Raw genomic sequence first — 12,830 nt, 5'->3', positions numbered from 1 at the left:
AGCTAGCGCCAAAACCAGTATTGACCAGGGAGTCAAGCAGGATTGTAATAAGGCCCTAACTGCTGCCACCACCTGTGCCAGCACGGCCACACCACTGTTGTTAGACACGGGCTCGAGGAGAGCTAACGTGTACATCTGGTCAGGCTGGGAATCGCCCACCCAGCTGTAGTGCAGACGTAGCCATGTCTGGCTCCAGCGAGGGGAGCGTTCAGGGTGCGATGAAGGAGAGGAGTGGGTGCTGGGGTCAGAGGAGGTGGGAGAGGGCAAGGAGGTGGTGTGTGACAGAGGGGGAGATCTAGGCCCACTGGAGAAAGGCAGGGGGTGGGTCAGGGGCTGAGACAGGGACGTGGGTCATGGGCAGGCATGGAGTTGATCCCCAGGGCAGCCAGGCAGAGTCCACACCACAGAGCCCGAGCCAGGTGCCACACAGGGTTGCCAGGTGCCAGTTTTTGACTGGAATGCCTGGTGGAAAAGGGACCCTGGCGGCTCCGGTCAGAACCACAGACCGAGCCATTAAAAGTCTGGTCAGTGGTGCTGCGGGTGTAAGGCAGACTAGTCCCTACCTGTCCTGACTCTGTGCTGCGCCCTGGAAGCGGCCAGCAGGTCTGGCTCCTACGCGTGGGGGGGCCACGAGGCTCTGCCCACTGCCCCTGCCCCGAGCACTAGCTCCACACTCCAATTGTCCAGAAACAGGGAACCACGGCCAATGGGAGCTGCAGGGGTGCTGCCTGTGTGGGTGAGAGCAGCATGCAGAGCCGCCAGGTCCCCCTGCCTAGGAGCCAGATCTGCTGGCCACTCTTGGGGCACAGTGTGGAGTCAGAACAGGCAGGAGGCCTGTCTCAGTCCCCCCTGCTGCGCTGCTGATTGGGAGCTGCCAGACATAAGCCTGTGCCCCAACCCCCTGCCACAGCCTTGAGTCCCCCAAACCCAGAGGCCCCTCCTGCACCCTAAACCCCTCATCACTCAGCCCCAGCCCAGAGCCTGCACCCCAAGCCCAGAGCCCATAAATCCTCCTGCTCCCCAACCCCCTGCCTCAACATACAGCCCCCTCCTGCATTCGAATCCCTCAGCTCCACCCCCAGCCTGGAGCCTCCTCCTGCCCCGCAACCCCCTGCCCCAGCCAGGGAGGGGTGAACAGGGGGCGGGGCCTTATGAAAGGGGCGGGGCTAGGGTGTTCCATTTTGTGAGATTAGAAAATTGGCCACGCTAATGCCCATCCTGACCAGACAGCACGTGTGAAAAACCGGGAGGAGGGTGGGGGGGTAATAGGAGCCCATAATTAACCCCCCCAAATATCGGGACTGTCCCTATACAATCAGGACAGTTGGTCACCCTAAATCTGCCCCTTCCCGCCACGCGGGGGAGGAGCCAGGCGGGCGGGTGCCCCGGGGCCGGGAATAACCCCCCGCTGCGGCCGGGCCAGCAGCATCCGCCCCCGCCGCTGCGCTCCCGCTGTCCTCCCGCCAGTCGGCGCTGCGCGCTCCCCAAACGCGCCGGCTCGGCCCGGTCGCCGCTCTCGGCGCCTCCGCGCTCTGCTGGGCTGGGCCGGCGGGTCGCTGCTGCTGCAGCAAAATGGCGGCGCAAAGGAGGAGCCTGCTGCAGAGTGTGCGTGAGAGCGAGAGCCCCCCGCCCCAGGGCTGCGGGGAGGAGGTGACTCCCCTGCTGAGGGGGTGTCTCAGGGGGGCACAGGCAGGGGGGAGGGGCTATGGGGCACAGGCAGGGGGTAGGAGTTTCTATGGGGGCACCGGCCAGGGGGGAGGGGTTATGGAGGGCACAAGCAGGGGATAGAAATGTCTATGGGGAGCACAGGCAGGGGGTTGGAGGTAATGGGGGGCACAGGCAGGGCTGTAGGGTAGGAGTGTCTATGGGGGGCAGAGGCAGGAGGTGGGGGCTACCCCCTCTCCCCGCTAGGGGTGTGTGTGGGGAGAGCCCAGGGAAGGAGTGGAGGAGGGGGGTGACTGTTGGGTGTCTGAGGGGTGCAGGGAGGGGGTGGGTGAAGGGGGTTATATTCCCCACTGGATGACTGTGTGAGGGTCGTAGGGAGGGTGTGAGACCCCTCCCAGTATATGAGTGAAGCGAGTGGGGGGCGGTTCCTGCATGCTCAGGTATGTGTGGTGTGTGCCCAGCTAGAAGCAGTGTCTCTCTCTTCGGGGAAGCAGATGTCCATAGGAGACATGTATGTGGGAAAGCTGATTTGGGAGGGGGGAGGTGTGTGCTGTGTTTTGAAGGGATGGTTTTGAGAAGTGACTGTGGAGCTATCTGGAGGAAATGTTTTCCTGAGGGGAAAAGTTGGCTGTGGGCAGAGTGGAATGATTATGCCGCCAAGAATTTCTCACTATTTACCTTCACAACAGTAGATTGTTTCATGTTCCTTTGATGGCTGCAGTTGGATGTGTGCACCGCAAAACCTGATCAGTCTGTTCCCCAAATTCACCCGTACTCCTGCCCTACAGGCATGAAAGATTACACCGGGGTTCATCCGGGGCAGTTAATGCTCTGCTATATTGAGTGTGCATTCCAGTCCTGTTTCCTTGTTAGCAAGGGCTGGAGGTGCAGCTAGTGCTGCAGGCTGCTCAGTTTCAGAGGGGGAGAGTGGTGGTAAGTGATTTCAGTGGGGCAGCAAGAAATAAGAGGTCACTAAGTGGATTGCTGCATTCAGGACTGTGATGAAGTACTGAATGGTGCTCCATCCTGTGTAGAACCCAGTGTCCCTAGTTCTGAACCAGTTGGGATTCTAGGTGGGCTCTTTCCTGTTTTTGTTCCCCAGGAGCAGCAGCCAAGCTGGACAGATGACTTGCCCCTCTGCCAGCTGTCTGGGGTGGGCTCAGCTCCAAACCGTTCCTACAGTGCAGATGGTAAGGGGACAGAAAACCACCCCTGGGAGGATAACTGGCTGAAATTCAGGTAAGTGGAGATAGAAGCTCACAGATGGAGAGGCAGGACAGAAGTGGTGTGTGGCTTTTTACAGTAGGGGTCAGAAATGGGGCAGAACTAGAGTGTACAAGACTTGTTAGGAGAGGCTCACAGTGGTGCTATCCGTCCCTGTCGTTGTGCCTCACACCCGCCCTTAATCCCTCCACCCTGACCCTCTCTGGCAGGAGTGAGAACAACTACTACCTCTATGGGGTCTTCAATGGCTACGATGGCAACCGGGTCACCAACTTCGTGGGCCAGAGGCTCTCCGCGGAGCTGTTGCTGGGCCAGCTAAATGCAGATCACAGTGATGCTGATGTGCGCCGGGTCCTGCTGCAGGTAATGGAATTCTGGCTGTGGAGACCCCATGCCTCTCCCTGCATCAACACCCCACTCCCCTTTTTGCCTCAGGGTAACCAATGTCCTGGCTCTTAAAGGGTGGGGAGAAGATTGTGAACATCTGGCAGGAGCTGGGAGCACACTTGGCTTGAGAATGTGGAACAACAGTATTCATTTCACTTTCACCTAGCCTTCCCCTGTCACTCTGCTTCCCTTAGTGCAGTGTGGACAACTCTGCAGGAAGCTGCATTCAGCCTTTCTTGGACAGGAACAGGTCAGCTTGAGAAGAGGATTATAAGGAGAAACAAGATGACTGTAGAGATGGAAGGGACCTCAAACTATCATCAAATCCAGCCCTTATTCTGAGACAGAACCAAATAAACCTAGACCATCCCTGACAGTTCTTTGTCTATCCTGTTTCTTAAAAACCTCCAGCAGTGGGAATTCCACAACTTCTCTTGGAAGTCGATTCCAGGATTTAACTGCCCTCTTAGTTAGAAAGTTTTTCCTAATATCTAATCTAAATCTCCATTGATGCTGATTAAGCCCCATTGCTTCTTGTCCTACCTTCTACTGACATGGAGAACAATTGATCACCATCCTTTGTAACATCCCTTATTATATTTGAAGACTGTCATCAGGTCCCTGCCTCAGTCTTCTTTTCTCAAGACTAAATGGACCCATTTTTTTTTTTTAAGTTTTCTAAACCGTTTATCACTTTTGTTGCTCTCTGGACTCTCTCCAGTTCATCCTCATCTTTCTTAAAATGTGGTGCCCAGATTTGGACCCAGTACTCCAGCTGAGGCCTCAAGAATGTCAAGTAGAGCAGGACAGTTACCTCATGTCTTACATATAACACTCCTGTTAAAACACCTCAGAATATTAGCTTTTTTTGCATCTGCATCACATTGTTGGCTCATATTCAGTTTGTGATCCACTACAGCCCAGGCACTTTTCAGGTGTGTTACCCCCTAGCCAGTTAGTCCCCATTTTGAGGTCATGCATTTGATTTTTCCTTCCTAAGTGAAGTACTTTGCACTTGTCTTTCTTTAATTTCATCTTGTTGATTTCAGACCAGTTCTCTAATTTGTCAAGGTCTTCTTGAATTCTAATCTTGTCCTCCAGTGCGCTTTCAATCCCTCCCAGCCTGGTGTCATCCACACATTTTACAGGCATACTTTCCACTCCATTATCCAAATCATTAATGGAAATATTGACTAGTACCAGACCCAGGACTGACCCCTATGGGACCCTGCTAGATACATTATCCCAGTTTAATAGCAAACAATTGATAACTACTCTTTTGAGTACAGTTTTTTTTCAACCAGTTGGGCACCCACTTTATAGTGATTTCATCTACACTGCATTTTTCTTATGAGAATGTCATGTGGGGCTGTGTGAAAAGCCTTACTAAAATCAAGATACATCACTCACGTCTACTGCTTCCACTATGCCAGTAATTCTGTCAAAGAAGGAAATTAGGTTGGACTAGGAGTATCTGTTCTTGACAAATCCATGCTGGCTATTCTTTATAACCCTTTTATCCTCTAGGTGCTTACAAATTGATTATTTAATAATTTGTTCTAGTATCTCTCCAGGTATTGAAATTAGGATGACTGGTCTGTAATTCCCTGGGTCCTCTTCATTCCCCCTTTTAAAGATACATACTATGTTTGCTGTTCTCCAGTCCTCTGGGACTTCATCCCTCCTCTGGGAGTTCTTGAAAATAATTGCTAATGCTCCTGAGATTGCGTAGCTAGTTCCTTAAATACCCTAGGATTAATGTATTCAGGCCTTGCTGACTTGAATACATTTAATTTATCTAAATATTTTCTTTAACCTTTTCTTTCCATATTTTGGCTTGTGTTCCTTCCCTGTGCTTGTTCATATTAATTGTGTTGATTATCTGGTCACCACTGACGTTTTTTGTTTATGACAGTGAGTGAGGTGAAAACATTTAGGATGTGGGGAGCTGGGATTGTGAAACCATTTCCTAAAGCAGCAGTAGATCTCTCTGCTCTCCTTGTGAGTTTGATTTTTCATTTCCTGCACTTAACTGTTGCATAATATTCCTACGTGCTGTTACCCAGTTTCACCATTCCACTTCAAAGTGGTTGCACGTCACTGGTGGGTGTAGTGATCCTGATGTGTATACAAGTCTATACATCAGTTTGTAAAGTTGTTGAGTAGATTAAGTTTTTGTTAGGATGGAAGGTAAGCAGACATCAAATTGCTGTGTTTGCAAAACAGCTGCTGTTAACTTGTCTCCTATTAATATTTCCTGTCCCCTGGTAGGCTTTTGATGTGGCAGAAAGAAGTTTTCTGGAGTCCATTGATGATGCTTTGGCAGAGAAGGCCAGCCTTCAGTCCCAGCTGCCAGAGGTAATCTGACTTTAGTGAAGTGATGCATCCCTGCCCCCTCCAAATTGCTGGATGGGATTTGAAGCTTCTTGCCTCTAGGTCACTGGCCTCATTCTGGCCCATGGGAGGCTGTAGCTGAAAATAGTTACCCTCTGGTGATGATTTGTTCGTCTGTGTGAAATGATTTAGGGATCTCAATCCAATTCCCAGCATTCCCACATCACATTAACCCACCATCACCATTGGCACTACTTGGACCTCTTACTGTTAGTCTCAGCAGAGAGGCCAAGAACTGAATGGGTCATGGAGACTAAACTCTGCAATCACCATTATAGATGTGTTCTTCCTAAGACAAGGCTGAGGCATACAGGCAAGGAAGTGGGCATGACCTCTGTGACTATGAAGTGTCTGTTCTGCCAGTAAACAGGACTTCTGTCTCCAAGGTCTGTCAGATCTGGCACTGTTATTTTTCAGTGCTGAACAATGTGCTCAGCTCTGCACAAGACACAAAATTAAAGATGGTCCCTCCCCTGAAAAGTTTAGTGTCCGGTTGTGATTTTGATGCCATGGGTTGTGTAGGTTTAAGCTCCCCACTTATCCTGTGTTCTAGGGAGTACCCCACCACCAGCTGCCTTCTCAGTACCAGAAGATCCTGGAGAGATTGAAGGCCTTAGAGCGGGAGATCTCTGGAGGAGCTATGGCTATTGTGGCTGTCATACTCAACAACAAGCTCTACATCGCCAATGTAGGTGTGTTCCTCTTCTTCACCCGCTCAGTCTTGATATTTCTGAGGGTGGCTGCAGCTTTGGCAGAGTGAGGAGAACCTGAGCTTGAGGAACAATTGGATTGCTTCTTACATTGTGAGAAATGCCCTCGAGTTAATTGGGTCTGGCAGTGAAATCAAAATGGTCCAGAAGCTGGTTGCTGGGTCTGCACCTCTCCAAAGGTCGGCTGATCTAATGTTTGTGACCAGAGACACATAGGAAAGGGGCTTCTGTACAGTAGTGCAGTTCCCTAGGGAAGAAAGGAACCGTCTGTGTTTTCAGGCACTGGTTGAGGACTGGATTAGGGGTTGGTCCAGATTGTTTTTTATGCTATTGAGGAGCTATTTGTAGGAGATTGCAGTGAAGGTTTGTGTGTTCTTCATTCCCTTCCCTCTTTTCCTCCCTTGTTCCCCTTTCCTCCTATCATCCCTTCGGATTTTCTCCCTCTCTTCCACCTCTCCACCCCCTCTTCATAGTCATCAGGTCCTCACATGCTGCTTCTACCACAGGTACAAACCGCGCACTGCTGTGCAAGTCTACAGTGGACGGGTTGCAGGTTACACAGCTGAACGTGGACCACACCACAGAGAATGAGGATGAGCTCTTCCGCTTCTCTCAGCTGGGTAAGTGATGAGTCCCAGAAAGAAGGGAGCTGTGCTCAGTGGATCCAGAGATAGGCAGCCCTCTGCGGGATGATGAAAGAGTGGTCAGAGCTAGGTCCAGTTCCAATCAGTACTGGTGTCTGCCTCACAAAACCCCCTTCTCATTTGGTACTGTTTTGGCCTTTTGCTGGCAGTCAAGCAGAGAGGCCAAGGAATGAATGAGCCATGGTGACTGAACTCCCTTCTCACCCCAGAGTAGGTCCTTCCAGGGCTAGGTTACATACATTAATGAGGAATAATATGGAATTGAAGCTTGCACTGCTGCTGCCGCATGTGTTGTACCTGTTGTGGGGATAGAGAGGATTTTTGTCTCAAGAGCTGTCAGTCCAGCACCTTACGTCTTGTTCCCCAGAAGCACCTGGGAAGTAGCTATGAGCTTGAAGAGCATTCTGGGTGGTGATATATGCAGCCAGGCACCCCCAAAAACCAGTGGTAGCCCCAGACTTATGGACTACACAGTCACATAAGGCTCTGTTTCCCCAGGGCTCCATGCTGTGCACTCTGCTGCCTGCACACCCAATCCCTTAGCCAGCCAGTGTATCCTACTTGATTCTGTCTGCAGTTACAGCCCACTGATACTAAAGGTGGATGTATCAGAAATTTAACATTGTTCCTGATGTTCTCCCTTATTTGGTTGTGTCTTCTGATTTTACTGGCAATTGATATCTAACTCCTAGCAGCCTTTATGCAACACTTGAGACTGACAGACATATGTAAAGGCTGGAGCATACACACTGACTGGGCGGCAGACCAGGAGCCTCATTGTACTGGTCTGTCAATTGCAAGAATCATCCATGCCAGGAGCCAGCAAGTCAGCCACACTAAATGACTGAGTCAGTCTCAGCCTGCAGCAGTTTTCAGGGCTGCGCCTTGCTATTGGGAGTAGACGTTGGACCGTCCACGTAGTGAATGTGATTGGAATCAGATGGGAGTCTGACCTGGACTCCTGCGTTCACCTTGGGGTGGTGATAGTTACCCTCTAGAACTAATTTTTTCCAAAATTCTTTTGTGCCTGTTGTCCGGTCATAATTAGGAACATGGGAATTGCCAGTGCACATCAGACTCTAGAGGCCTGCCTAGTCCAGAATTTTGTCTCTAATAGTAGTCACGACCCCATGATTCAATGGAAGGTGTTAGAACCCCCAGAATGGACAACTAACCTGCCCAGATGTGAAGTTCCTTCCTAACCGCTGCTAGTTAGTGATTGGTTTATGTCCTGAAGCATAAGGGTTTATATTCCTATTCCTTCTAACTTTTTTTTTTCCATATAACTGCCTGTTTGCTGCTCTGATCAGTGGGTTTTTTACCCTTGGGAGCAGCTGATGCTAATGTAGGCACCTAATCTGTGAGTGGCATTGAATTTGCTTGTTCTCCTCACTCACTCAACTCCTGGATTACAAAGATGGTGCAGTGGGGCTGAAGCCATCATGCAGAGGGTGGGGGCTGGGGTGTCAGTCGCAGATGGAGAGGCAGCTGGACAGAGACCTTTGCATCTTATTTCACATAAAACACCCTTCTCTCCCCTTTTGCAGGGTCTACAGGCAACCTTCTCATAAAGTTCCACTGTACTTCTGGAAATCCTATACACCCAGCACTGCAGCTAGCAGTGGCTTTGGAACTGGACGTGGGCTTTTTGTCCCAGGGCCAACTGTCCAATTCACTGTGTGTGTGTGTGTGTGTGTACATGTACGTGTGCTCTCTTGCTCTTTTCAAGTTTCTGGTGCAACTGATGGGTGAAAGCTGTCTCCTGCAAAAACTGGGACAGGATGAGTTACTCTTCCTCCCTTCCCTGTTGAGTTCCTGGAGGTTTCTTGATGTCTCTTCATGTCCCTTAGTTTACCCTTTGTGATATCTTCAACTATGGGTGTTTCCTTTCTCCTTCCTCAGGATACAAGTGCAGGAACTTCAGCAAGTATATCAAAGAAAAAAAAGTTCATTGATTCTTTATCTGTCAGGTTTGGATGCAGGGAAAATAAAGCAAGTTGGAACTATCTGTGGGCAAGAGAGCACCCGGCGCATTGGGGATTACAAGGTCAAATATGGCTACACTGATATTGAACTACTCAGGTTAGAAAAAGTTCAACTTGGTGGTCTTGTTCTCTCCCCAGCCCTGCTTCCTTCTGAAGGCAGGTTCCCCCTTCCACCTCCCTGTGTCACTCTGTTAAATACTAAATCATATTTCTCCGCTCAGTGCTGCTAAATCTAAGCCCATCATAGCAGAGCCTGAAATCCATGGAGGGCAGCCATTGGACGGGGTGACTGGCTTCCTGGTACTCATGTCAGAAGGGCTCTACAAAGCTCTGGAGGCGGCTCACGGGCCCGGACAGGCCAATCAGGTGAGAGCTTCCTGGCTGGAGGCATTCCCAAAGGTCTTAAATCATCCCATCGGTACCAGCTCCACTCACTCAAGCTGCCTTGCACTGATGTCCTGTTAGCACCAGCATGGTTGGGTACATCATCCCAGTCTGCAGTGGGGTGAGTGAGCTGTTCTGGCAGAGTGGTTTTTCCTGGCTGCTTTCGCTCTCTTGAAATGGAGCAGTCCATTGGGGCAGTAGAATGGTTCCAGACCACTAAGGTCAATTCATGGTGGGACATTCAGCCCTCTCCAGCTATCTGGCTGGGCAGTTACCATAAGAACCTTTTATGCTGGATGGCTGAGTCAGGGTTCCCCCAGAATCCTCCCCTAAAGTCCTTTTCTGTCTCCACGGTCAGGAGATCGCAGCCATGATTGCTACAGAGTTTGCTAAGCAAACATCGCTGGATGCAGTGGCGCAGGCTGTGGTGGACCGGGTTAAACGGATCCACTGTGACACTTTTGCCAGTGGTGGGGAACGATCCAAGTTCTGCCCCTGGCATGAGGACATGACGCTGCTGGTGAGGAACTTTGGGTACCCGCTGGGCGAGATGAGCCAGCCCATGCTGACCCCGACACAAGGTATGGGAGGGGGAGAACAGGAAAAAGAGGGTGGGTGGAGTGGAGATTAGTACCCCTCTGTCCTGCCAACACTGACCTGATGCCAGGGGAAGAAGCCTTCTGTGCAGATTTTGTTCCTCTCTACTTTAAGGGAATTGTCACTTCAATACCAGGTGTCCAAGGTGTCCTTGCACAGTGTGATTCAGAGACTGGAGGGCACTGGAGAGAGCAATTGGGGATATATGGGATCTCAGTAGGCCAGGACACCCCTCTGGCAGTTATGGGGAATTGCAGACACTGGAGTTTCCATGCACTCTCCCACGTCTCATGACAGCTGTTGTGTTCCTTTTTCCCCCTTCTCAGGAGGCCGTATCTATCCTGTCTCTGTGCCATACTCCAGTGCCCAGAGCACAAGCAAGACCAGCGTAACGCTGTCCCTTGTCATGCCTTCCCAAGGCCAGATGGTCAACGGTGCCCACAGCAGCTCCACCCTGGATGAAGCCACACCCACGCTCACTAAGTAAATGCTGTGTGCTGTTTCAATGCCAATTGTCCCTCTCTGCTTCTCAATTGGTGTGATTTGGGTGGTGGAATAAATAGGATCCTTGGTGGACTGGGTGGTCTAGTAGTCAGCACCTGGACAGTGGTAGGGGAGCCTGAGCTTCCCCACTCCCATCAAGGGCCTCAGGTCAGCTGGCTGGCCCATGGAGAGTCTGTGGCTGTGCAGGTCACCTGGGTGGCTGGCGGATTGGACCCAGGAGAAAAGAAAAGAGTTGAATTTACATCATATTTTTTGGAAGGGGCATTTCTTGACCATGGAAGATCACGGTTGGCTTTGATTTCAGCACCACCTTTGCCCATAGAGAGGGGCATACAGCTCCTGCGGTGCCAGTAACTTTTTGGTTCCCACCTTCCAGTTGTTCTGGGAAGAGTGGAGCTGCCACATCCACGTCACAGTTCACACGGTGAAAAGTGCTTCTTGTTGCCAGACTCTGCTGTAGGGGCAAGGAAGGAAGTCTTTTTTTTTTTTCTTTTTCCCCTCAGTTTTCTCTTACTCTGTCCTCACCCCCCCCCTCTTCAGATGTTCCATGTGTCAGGCCTGTCATGATGAGGCAGCTCTCTTATCACCTGTGAATATCAGAGTGGATCTGAACATGTCTCTCTAATGTCCCTGGAGGAGTGAGGGACCGCAGCTATGTGTGTTGTTAGCTGTGGGGAGGGTAATTTTGTTACAGTTAAGAGGCATTGCCATTTGATATGCACTAAGCATGGACAGATTAAAATGAACATGTCTGTTCTCTCCCTCCCCTTTTCTGCAGTCAGAGCCCAACAGTGACTCTCCAGTCCACAAACACTCATACCCAGAGCAGCAGCTCGAGCTCAGATGGGGGCCTCTTCCGCTCCCGCCCCTCCCACTCACTCCAGCCAGATGAGGATGGACGCGTTGAGCCCTACGTGGACTTTGCAGAGTTCTACCGGCTTTGGAACATGGACCATGGTGAGCAGGGAATATTGACAGTGTCCTGATGTAGGGAGAAGAGGTGTACCTTGCAACCAGCAGGAGCCTGCACTGAGGTGAGAATGAATAACTCCAGGTGGTGGCCAAGTTCTGTCATGAGTTGTAACCTGGATCCAGGCTGTGATGAACCCTGGGCTTGGGCGCTGGTGCAACTCTCTCATCAACATGTGTGTGGCCGTCGCATTTTACCTTCTCTGGGAAACCCCATAAATATGGGAAGGGGTCACGAACTTATCCCTCACCACCAGTATTATGGACAAAGTCAGCAGGGAGGGCTCTGTTATGGTGAGGGCAAGAGCAGATTCTGTACAGTGGCTGGACATTGTGTGTGTATATATACGCAGTCATTGTACATTAAAGTGCAAAAACCCTACGCTGTGATACCTGTGTTTAACTCCATAGAAGATACCTCTGTTTTGCAGAATAAATAACTTATAGCTACTGTCACCTGCGTGGCTTGCTGTGTTTTCTTCAGAGTGAATTTTAGTGCTGGTGAAAGGAGAGTGTTGGGGTAACAGCTCTAGAGACCTTCAGAACAGGTGAGATAATCAGTAGCATGCCAGCTTCTCCCTGCATGTGTGTCTTGGACCTTTTTGGGAAGGGCCCTTCTTAAGCAAGAGTGCAGGGATTTTAGTCTCCTTGGCTCCTGCAGTTATTGGACTTTCTGCTGTGACTGAGGTCAGGGCTTGAATAGTTTTAGCTGTAGTGCAGAGAATTGTCCAATAGGAAATAAGACCTCTAGTTCACTTCCAGTGGACCACTGACCAGCTGTTGGAGGTAATTACTGGCCTGAGCTTGTCGGGAATTGGTAACCTGAAAGGGAAAGGCTCTTTATCCCATTCGTAATCCTCTGCCCCATCCAGTCACACAGCTTGGGACTTCAAGTTAAAATGTAACTTCAGATCCTCAGAGAGGAGATCTGGTCCACTGAGTGCTCTCGTAAAGCTCCCTTATTTCCCCACATGCGCTTCTGTCCGCCTCTGGCAGACTCCAGGAATCAGAGAACCGTAGTTACAGAGGGCAGATTGTAGCACAATAAATTAGAAAATGAAATCTTGATGCTGGTCCTTTTAGTAAAGGGACGTGTGAGCTTGTCAGCTTCCTAGAAATCTTCTTATCAATATGAGAGACACTGTGGCCTAGTGGATAGAGTAATGGACTAACCCTCAGGAGGCCGGAGTTCTGCTCCCAGTCTGGCCATGTCACTTAACCTCTCTGTTCCTCTGTTTCCCTATCTGTAAAACAGGGATGTGATACCTACCTGCTTTGTAAAGTGCTGATGCAAAAAGCTACATAAGAGGTAGCCTAAAAGTTTATTATTATTTTTATACAGTACCCAAAGCGTGCGAGGTATTGCG

At 50.4% G+C, this 12,830-nt stretch overlaps 1 protein-coding gene across 2 annotated transcripts; it reads left to right on the top strand.

Moving 5' to 3' along the window:
• Nucleotides 1-1,470: 1,470 nt before the first annotated feature.
• Nucleotides 1,471-11,919, top strand: TAB1 (TGF-beta activated kinase 1 (MAP3K7) binding protein 1). Of its 2 annotated transcripts, none has more exons than XM_032779896.2 (11): nt 1,471-1,605; nt 2,768-2,904; nt 3,099-3,252; nt 5,548-5,634; nt 6,224-6,362; nt 6,887-7,000; nt 8,995-9,106; nt 9,231-9,375; nt 9,752-9,974; nt 10,317-10,473; nt 11,273-11,919. In XM_032779896.2, exons 1-11 carry the CDS (start codon nt 1,573-1,575, stop codon nt 11,478-11,480), a joined length of 1,509 nt encoding a protein of 502 aa, XP_032635787.1. In that variant the 5' UTR covers nt 1,471-1,572; the 3' UTR covers nt 11,481-11,919. The 2 variants fall into 2 exon arrangements, with proteins under 2 accessions (XP_032635787.1, XP_074924288.1); XM_075068187.1 differs by lacking the exon at nt 1,471-1,605 and adding an exon at nt 2,580-2,598.
• Nucleotides 11,920-12,830: the final 911 nt, after the last annotated feature.

This window comes from Chelonoidis abingdonii, chromosome 1, assembly GCF_003597395.2.
Source record: "Chelonoidis abingdonii isolate Lonesome George chromosome 1, CheloAbing_2.0, whole genome shotgun sequence".
In the NCBI taxonomy this organism is placed as follows: Eukaryota; Metazoa; Chordata; order Testudines; family Testudinidae; genus Chelonoidis; species Chelonoidis abingdonii.
The sequence above is the reverse complement of the archived record's forward strand: the minus strand, read 5'-3'. Positions and strand labels throughout refer to the sequence as shown.